We start from the raw sequence: 9,371 nt of genomic DNA, 5'->3' as shown, positions 1-9,371 counted from the left end.
CTCCCTTCCTTCTACCCCTAGAGTCTCTGCCTTCTTTGCAGTCTTCCAAAGTCACATCTTCTCTTCTCTGGAGCACTCCGGGCCTCCTTAACCCCATCATCTCCAAAGTTTCCTTTGTTGCCTGGTTCCGATTCTAGTACCCTGGTTCTGGGCCCTGCCAGGGTTCTGGTTCCAGAATGTTCTCTCCAGGTGCCTTGGGCCTAGCTCCTACCTAGCCACAAGGCAGCACTGAAGACATGGGCAAGACCATAGCCCGGTGCCTGGAGCAACTGGACCTCCGCAAAAGCTTCGTGGGCCTGGCTACAGGCGCCGGGGCCATCTACCTGCTGTACAAGGCCATCAGGGCTAGCTTAAAATGTCAACCACCTCTCTGTTCCAACTCGCCTATCTGCATAGCCCGTGAGTGTCCGGTCCCTGGGGAGAGGGCTCTGCCCCAGGAGGTACCTGCTCCTAAGACCTCCCCTGGGGAGGAGGGCCCAAAGGTGACTCCTTCAAGTTCCTCTTCTTCCTTCTTTCTCTTCTCCTGTCTCCCTCCCCTTTCCCAGCTCCGGAGGCAAGGCTCAGCGCTAGAAGCTAGTTTGGGAGTCTCTGGGTAGCAGATCTAATGGAACCAGCCACTTGGCTTTCTCTATTCCATGTACTGGAAATGGAAGTCAAGAGCTTTATCTGCCCAGGACCTGGAGACACTGAGGGGAAGAAAAGTTGAGGGACTTCTTGCCCATGTTTCCAACTAGGTCATAGGGCACTTTAAATTTTTATTTTATGTGTTTGGGTGTCTTGTCTACATCTGTGTATGTGGACCACCTGTAATGCAGTGCCCACGGAGGCTAGGAGAGGCCATTGGATCCCCACACTGAAGTTACAGATGTTTGCTGAAGTAACAGATGTTTGTGAGTCACCATCTGGCTGCTAGGAATCGAACCTAGGTCCTCTGGAAGACTAGTCAGTGTCTTTAACCACTGAGCCATCTCTCTATCCCTTTAGGGTATTTTTGTGCCATCAGGAAAAAGGGTCACTAGTTTGAGATTGTTGGTTGCCATCTGCCATGGTATCCTGATAAGAACAGAACCCTACCTGTTGGGGCCACACGCCAAGAAAGTTGTAATTGTGAACAAACAAGAAACTGACAGGGCAGATGGCTACAATCTTAGATCTGGTTCTTGGCGCGGTGCACAGTTGGCGTAGCAGTCCATGAGGTGCTGAGCACAGCAAAAGCCTTCATTTTAGAAAAAGCCTTTGACCTCAGCTCCCTCCTCCCTCCTCCTCCACTTCCCAGCCCCTTGCTTTCTTCAATTCTGTGTCCGTATCCCTAACTATGGACTGGGGTGCTGTCTAGGCCTGGCCATCGAGAGAGAGCGCCACGGGCGGGACTCGGGTGAGATTCGAAGACTTCTCAACTCTCTAGAGTGCAAACAGGATGAGTATACCAGAAGCATGATTCTTCATAGCATTACTCGCTGCGTTTACTTGCTGGAGGCTGAGGTGGGGCGTGGCGTGGCGGGGAGGGCGGGGCGGGGCGGGGCATGGCCGGGTCCCTCCCAGTCAGTCTGGTCCCCTGGCTTGCAGCGCACCTGTAACCCCACGCCTGCTCAGGCAGCATCCTCAGACCTCTCCCTCTGGTTGGGAGCATCAAAGAAAAGAATGCCTCCGAGACTTGGGGGACAGCGGGGGCTCAGGACGCCCGCTTCTCCTGTCTCTCCCACCTCTCCTCAAACACTGTAGGCCTCTAATTGTACTATGGATGACATCAACTTGGTGGCTGACATGCTAGATGACAAGAACAACAGTGTCAAAATCCAAGCTCTGAATGCACTCAAAGCTTTCTCTGGTATCAGGAAATTCAGGCTCAAAATCCAGGTGAGCCTGGGCAAGATCCATCCACAGGGTGTTCCCCAGGGTCTGGGTCCTTCCATTTGCTGGCTGCATGGTGATCTTCCAGGAGTTTGAATCTGAGTTTATAATCCAGAAATAAGTAAGGAGACAGTGGTCAGCTTCCTCCCAGGCTACTCTAGTCTCTTCTTGCCTGGATGACCCTGGACCCTCAAAGAGCAGATTCTTAGACACCGACCGGCTTGACTTACAATCGGAGTTTAACCATGTAACGCACAAGACCTGTCATTTCAACACGAGATGTCGTTTGACTACTGACAGGCTGATTGTGAAACTGGGGCTACCACAATTTCCTGCTTGGGGTGTGTGGGGGTGTGTGGGGTGGGTCTCTGTGTAGCCCTGGCTGTCCCGCTGTCCTGGAACTCACTATGTAGGCCAGGCTACCCCTTCAATTCAGAGGTCCCCCTGACTCTTTCTCCTGAGTGGTGGGATCAAATGTGTGCACCGCCACTGGCCTGCTTAAAACATCTATATTTTATATGTGTGAAGCAGAAAGAAAAATAATTCTAACAAAATCCAGGGGGCAAGATGGCTCAGTGGGCAGGGATACTTGCTTCTAAGGCTGGCAACCTGATTTCAATTTCCAGGACCCTAAAAGGTAGAAGGAGAGAACCAATTCCCACAAGTTGCCCTCTGACCCCCCTCCCCTATGAGCACATGCATGCAGAACCTTCTCCCGTACAGCAGAAACAAAACAAACAAAACAAACCCTTCTCTAAATGTGGCCGGTTCCAAACTGAGAAACAGCATGGCCATAATGGCGCCCTCCTCCATCCGGTCCTCCCCTCCAGAAGGGTTATGACCTCACATTTGATGCTATAGTTGCAGATACCCCTCCCTGTGTTTGTGCATCTTGTATGGCAAAGGCAGACTGATGGGTAAAGTACAGTTTGTTGTGTTTGAAGTTCTGTGTGCTCAGGGATGTTGCGTCTTAGCTACTTCTGCTTTTGTGACAACCCCTGACAGCTTAGGGGAGGAAAGATACACTCTGGATTCAAACCATACATCTGTGGTTTGTGTTCTTCTGTAGTTTGCCTTTATTCTGCAAGCATTGCAAAGATCAATCTTAGCCTTACCTGGCTGTCTTGTTTTCTTCTTCTGGTAGCGGGCAATGTACCCTGGTCTGTTTTGTGACCACCTTCCTGTTTGTCCACTGTGGGATATTTGCCTCTTTCCTGGTTTCTTGCATCTCCACATGCAATGAACACTGGGCTCACAACCTCCTCGAAATCCTGGGAGCGTTACCGTAGACGTTTGAATATTTCACATTTTAATATTTCCATCCTGGTTAGTTTTTAATCATCAACTTGACACAACCTCAACTGAAGAGTTCCCTCTACCAGACTGGCCTGTGGGCAATTCTGAGAGAGACTGTTGAATGCAGAGCCATTTCTCCGGCCCCTCCATAACTCTTGTCTTAGGCTTGTACCTTAAATTCAGCTGTGACCTGCAGATTTAAGACAAACTCATTCCTCCCAACACTGCTTTCAGTCATGATGTCAATCTCACACACAACTACACACACACTGCAAACTAGAATTATTTCCCCTCTTTTTAAAAGAGATTTATTTATTTTTATTTTAGTTATATGAGTACACTGTAGCTGTCTTCAGACACACCAGAAGAGGGGATTGGATCCCATTACAGATGGTTGTGAGCCACCATGTGGTTGCTGGGAACTGAACTCAGGACCTCTGGAAGAGCAGTTGGTGCTCTTAACTGTTGACCCATCTCTCCAGCCCTAGAATCATTTTTTAAAAGGAAAAAAATTGGTTTGGAACGAAAGTTTGGACTGAGGTATTGTGGAGTATTTTTGTAACCTTAGCATTTGGGAGTCTAAGGCTAGCCTGGGGCTCGAGAGTAACAAACAGTGGCTCCCTCTGCTTCTCCCTCAGCCCTCTCTGTTGCACAAAAGCTCTGACTTTCCCAGGTCTTCTGCAAGCTGCTTTCATGAGAGACCCTGGGTCTCCACCCTGCAGAGTTCAGTCCTCCAGGCATGCTTGGTGCATGCTCCCAGGATCCACAGGGTCAATACCAGCCTGGAGTTCTATGCAGTGAGGGCTTAGCTCTTTCTATTTAGAAAGTACTAGCCTGGACCCTGCAGCTGTGGGGTGGAGGTGGGGTTCCCCTGCTTCCTCATGGCCAGCTGCTATCAGATATACCATCCAGGCCTTCGAGAGGGCCTCTGCCCTATCTGCCCTACTTTCTCAATCGGACCTCCTTCTGTACCCTTCCTAGAAATTTGAGCATGATGTTTGGCATTGGCCATGCCTCCTTGCCTAACCCCAGACATTTAAAAGGAAGCTCCAGGCTCCCCCTCTCTCTCCCTGTTCTTGCACCTGCTCTTCCTCCTCCTGCCCTGCCCTAGACTCTCATCTGCCCTCAACTCTCAGGGGCAGGCAGGATGGGGCAGGGCAGGGGCTGCTTGCTTTCATAGGGGTGCCTCAGGGCTGTAGGGCCAACTTGGGGTTGTTTTGTTTCCCTTCTCAGTCCAGTGTCTTAAACCTAAAAACCCAAGGTCTCTTTCCTCACTGGTCTGTCGGGTCCTGACTTTGGGGCACTTAGGTATCGGTGAAGAAAGAACAATCCTGGTCCCTGTGGGATTCATATCCTAACAGCTGGGGCAGGTGACATACAAGGCAGAGACAGTGTGTCTCATGCGGTTGCCTCATGCGTTGCCGTAGCTTATGGAGGAAATCAAGCTAGGCATGGTGGCATACTCCTTTAGTCTTGGCATCAGGCAGGCAGAGGCAGGGGGATTTCTGTGGTGTTAAGTCCTGCCTGGTCTACAGAGAGAGTTCAGGACAGTCAGGGCTACACAATGAGGCTCTGTTTAGAAAGAGAGAAAGATGGTGGGGGGGAGAGACAGAGACAGAGAGAGACAAAGAGAAAAACACATAGACACACAGACAGACAGAAACAGACAGACACAGAGACACACAGAGACAGACGGAAACATACAGACACACAGAGAGACAGAGACAGACAGATTCAGAGAGAAAGAGACAAACAGAAACAGACACACGGAGAGACAGACATACAGACACACACAGAGAAAGAGATGACAGACATACAGACACACAAAGACAGAAAAAGAGAGAGGAGGGGCATGAGGAAGTTCACGCAGGGTCACAGTCTTGAAGAAAGTGATCTTTTGTTACCTCTATGGTAAAGTGACATCAAACATGCTTTTTAGGGCTGGAGAGATGGCTCAGTGGTTAAGAGCACTGACTGCTCTCCCAGAGGTCCTCAGTTCAATTCCCAGCAACCACATGGAGGCTGATAGCCCTCTGTAATAGGATCTGATGCCCTCTTCTGGTATGTCTGAAGACAGCTACAGTGTACTCATATAAAATAAGTACATCTTTTTAAAAAAAAAACAAAAAAACAAACCAAACTAAACCAAACTAAACCAACCAACCAAACAAACCAAAAAAAACATGCTTTTTAAAAGAAAAACTGGGAGTTGGGAATCTGGTTCCACGGTAGAGTCTGCCTGGTCCGCACGAAGCCTGGGTCCATCCCAATCACTCAGTAAACTGGGTGCGGTCGCGCCTGTGAGCCTAGCACTGGGGGGTGGGGGGTAGAGGCAAGAAGGGTGTGGGGGCATCTCAAAGTCACCCTCAGCTATAATCACACACTTGAGACCAGCTTGGGCTACGTGAGACACCACCTAAAAAACAAAAATAAACAAAAAGCCAAAGAACCACAACTAACCACATGTCTAACAAGGGGCCTCAAGATTCAGCTTAGAGGGCTGGTGAGGGGACTCGTGGGGGTTATCTGCTGCTAAGCCTGACAACCAGGACAGCTAGTTCCCACAGGTTGTCCTCTAACCTTCATTTAAATGCGCCTCATCCTACTCTGTACATCATTCTGCACACACACACACACACACACACATGCACATACGCACACAACCATAAGATTAAAAAATTTAAGATAAAAGAGTAGATAAAAAAATAAAAATTAGTTGATAGGGACCAGAGAGATGGCTCAGTGGTTAGAGCACTGGCTGTTTTCCCAGAGATCTGAGTTCAATACCCAGCACCTATCCACATGGTGGCTCAGAACCATCTATAACTGTAGCTCCCCAGGATCCGATGCCCTCTTCTACTGTACTTATATGAAGACAACTCACCCGTATCCATAAATACATAAATCTTAAAGACTTAGTCAAGAACACCAGAGGCAACAAAGACGTAGTAAAACTAGGTCCCTTCCACATTGCTAGCACAAATATAAAATGGAAGCCATCCTGGAAATTAGCTTAATAGTTTCTTAACACATTATGGCCTGGCAGTGGTGATACATGTTCTTAATCCCAGCATTCGGGAGGCAGAGGCGGGTGGATCTCTATGAGTTCTAGCCCAGCCTGGTCTACAGAGCAAGTTCTAGGACAGACAAGGCTATACAGAGAAACCCGGCCTCAAAAAACAAACAAACAAACAAACAAAACAAATATTCAATATATATTTATCGACTGGTAATTGCACTTCTAGGCTTTTATCCTAGAGGAATATAAACTTATAGCTGCCTAGAAACTGTCCACAATTACTCATAGTGGCCTTATTTCAAATCAACTCGGACTAAAAGCTACCAAAAGTCTTTCAGTTAGGTGGATGGTTAAACTGTGGTACATCCATTCAAAGGAATACTATGCAGCAACCAAGAGAAATGACATGTTGCTACATGTGACTTGGATAGATCTCTGGCATTACATTGGACAACAAGTAGTCAGTCTCAGTAGGCCTCATGAAGTTTAATCTTATTTATAAGACGTTCTCAAATGACTATCCAGTTGGAAAACAGATCAGCATTGGGAGGGGAGGGGCAGGTGGCAGTGACTGTAAGGGATCCCTGGGACAGTTTTGATGTGATGAGGTAACCCTGAAGGTGTACAAACATCTGTAATAAGATGCAGACCTGGGCACTCACCGTCTCTCTAATTGTGATATTGAGCTATGATTGGGAACGGTGTATGCACAGAAGGGCAGGGGGACTCTTTTGCAGCTTTCTTTGAATTTATAGTTATATAAATAAAACATCAATAACTTTATTATAAAAACGTTGCAAATATGTGTCTGCCCGCACGTGTTTCATGGGCATTTACAGGGCATGGCGCAGTCCTGAAGGTCAGAGGTCAACCTGCAGAGGTCGGTTCTCTCCTTCTACCTCTGCTGGGACTTGGGGCTCAAATTCAGCTTGTTGGGCTTGATAGCGAACCATTTCACCAGCCCTTTTACTAGATTACTAGATGTTTTAAAAATCAGTGTGTGTGTGTGTGTGTGTGTGTGCGTGCGCGCACTTGTCCCACAGTGCGTTGTGGAGATCAGAAGACAGCTTTGAGGAATTGGTTCTTTTCCCACCACTTTTACGTGCATTCCAGGGCTCGAACTCCAGTTGACAGACTTGTGTCACAAGCACTTTGTCTACTAAGCCATCTCCTTGGCCCCCTTTTGGTGGGTTTGAAGATAAAACCAAAAAAGATTTTCTGAGGGATGGTAAAGGGAGAGAGGGAGAAAGGAGAGAGAGGGAGGGAGTCGACAGACAGACAGAGAATTGCAGAATACTGTAGCTTGGGGCTTGGAAGGAGTGCGGCACCAGTAGCCAGGATCAAGAAAGCAAGCTCGGGTAGGAAGAAAGTGGGATTAGCAGGTGGACTGAGTGACCTTACAGATGGGATGAATCAGAAGAGGTTGGGCAGAAGATTTAGGAAGACAGAGATAGCCCAGCAAGGAAAAAAAAACCTGTGATGTGGGAGTGGCTAGTCGAGGCCTGAGGTGTGGGTAGCTAACCGATGCCTTGGTACTTCCAGTTCGCGGGAGGAAGGATTATCATCTGGGTCCTGAGTGGGGTCAGGGAAGGGCGACGGGGCGCATAGTCAGGAGGTCACCATATGAGAGCAAACCCATCTCTCCGCCCCAGGAACATTGTATCAAGGTGCTGGAACTGATTTCCACCATCTGGGACATGGAGCTGCACGTAGCTGGCCTCCGATTGCTCAACAACCTCCCGCTGCCTGACTACGTGCACCCACAGCTGCGGCGGGTGATGCCTTCCCTGATGGAGATCATACAGTCAGACTGTATCCTGGCACAGGTGCCTGCCCATCAGGGCCATGGCTCTGCCCCCAGCCAGTCCTGGAGCAGCAGGAGGGAAGAGCAGAGGGGAGTGGCACATAGAGCAGAGGTTCAAGCCACCCCTGCTGAGGCCCAGACCCAACCACCCTCTCCCGCTGTTCTCTATTCAGGTACAAGCTGTCCGCCTCCTGAGTTACCTGGCACAGAAGAACGACCTTCTCTATGACATTCTCAACTGCCAGGTGAGGAAAGATGGTGAGGGGCTGATGGGATGCTGATGCAGGTGTCAGGAGGGATTAGGTTCACTAGATCGATTTTTTTTTTTTTTGGAGATTATTTTTTAATGTGCACGGGTGTCTGTGCATCACCTGTGTGCAGTGCCGGTGGAGGCCAGCAGAGGGCGTCAGATTCCTCTGGAACTGGATAGAGAGAGGGTTGTGAGCCATCACGTGGGTGCTTGTCATCTCTCGGGCCTCGCACACTGTCTCAAAATTAATCTCAGGAACTCACTGGTGTTCTCTGACCATGATGGAATTTCTCTGGAAAACGATAATGAGAGGGAACGTCAAACCTGGGTCCGCGAGAGAGCAGAGACGGTGGGACGCCAAAGATGAGAATGTGAGAACGGGCAGGAGCTCACTGGGTCTCTCCCATCCCCATCATAGGTGCGTTCCAACTTCCTGAACCTCTTCCAGACTTCACAGCCGGGCAGTCTGCTGTTCGAGGTGCTGGTGTTTGCTGAGCGCTTGAGTGAAGGTCGGAACGCCACCCACTACCGAGCGGTCAAATGGCATTACAACGAGCAGTCCCTGCACGAGGCCCTCTTTGGGGATGAGTCCAGATTGGCAGACCGACTGCTTTCCCTGGTCATCCACCCTGAGGAGGAAGTTCAGATCCAGGCCTGCAAAGTCATAGTGAGCTTGCAGTGTCCCCAGGACCTGGGATCCCGACCCTCTGCCTGCCAACCCAGCCATTCCTACTTTAAAACCGGAGAATAACATTAAGGAGATCCAATAAATGCGTACGGGAGGGAAGCGTGAGGCTTCTGGAAGCAAGTGTCTGTCCGTTGCCTCCCAGGACCTGGGTGGAGGTGCTGTTCACCAGGGCCTCCGCCTAGGCGGTGGCACAGCACCCCAAACACACCCCACTTCTGTGTTTGGGAGACTGACTCCCCCTTCTGTTGCTGCTCTTTAAATCTGTCTCAATTTCTTTTTGTGTGTGTGTTTGGTCACGTGAGCACATTTGTGTGTGTGTGCGCTCGCGCTCTAGCATGTGGAGACCACAGCTGAAGACAGGATCAACTTCCCCTACTTTATTCACTGAGGTGGGGGGGTCTCAGACAAACCCAGGGCTCACTATGGTTACTCTCACCAGCTAGGTCGTTCTGGGGGATGCTCT

At 49.5% G+C, this 9,371-nt stretch overlaps 1 protein-coding gene across 2 annotated transcripts; it reads left to right on the top strand.

The window, feature by feature from the left end:
• The first annotated feature begins 219 nt into the window (after nucleotides 1-219).
• Nucleotides 220-9,164, top strand: Armc12 (armadillo repeat containing 12). Of its 2 annotated transcripts, none has more exons than XM_028777104.1 (6): nucleotides 220-399; nucleotides 1,337-1,482; nucleotides 1,723-1,857; nucleotides 7,819-7,992; nucleotides 8,144-8,215; nucleotides 8,639-9,164. In XM_028777104.1, the coding sequence occupies exons 1-6, from the start codon at nucleotides 237-239 to the stop codon at nucleotides 8,969-8,971; spliced, it is 1,023 nt and encodes a 340-aa protein (XP_028632937.1). In that variant the 5' UTR covers nucleotides 220-236; the 3' UTR covers nucleotides 8,972-9,164. The 2 variants fall into 2 exon arrangements, with proteins under 2 accessions (XP_028632937.1, XP_028632938.1); XM_028777105.1 differs by having other exon boundaries at nucleotides 237-399; nucleotides 8,669-8,971.
• Nucleotides 9,165-9,371: the final 207 nt, after the last annotated feature.

This window comes from Grammomys surdaster, unplaced genomic scaffold (assembly GCF_004785775.1).
Source record: "Grammomys surdaster isolate TR1022 unplaced genomic scaffold, NIH_TR_1.0 277, whole genome shotgun sequence".
Lineage (NCBI taxonomy): Eukaryota > Metazoa > Chordata > Mammalia > Rodentia > Muridae > Grammomys > Grammomys surdaster.
Note: the sequence above shows the minus strand (reverse complement) of the source record. Positions and strands in the feature narration are given on the sequence as shown.

Coding starts and splice junctions, on each gene's coding strand:
- Armc12 (XM_028777104.1), top strand. CDS start 237: ATGGGCAAGACCATAGCCCGGTGCCTGGAGCAACTGGACCTCCGCAAA. Junction 400..1,336: donor CTCGCCTATCTGCATAGCCC/GTGAGTGTCCGG, acceptor GGTGCTGTCTAG/GCCTGGCCATCGAGAGAGAG. Junction 1,858..7,818: donor AATTCAGGCTCAAAATCCAG/GTGAGCCTGGGC, acceptor TCTCCGCCCCAG/GAACATTGTATCAAGGTGCT.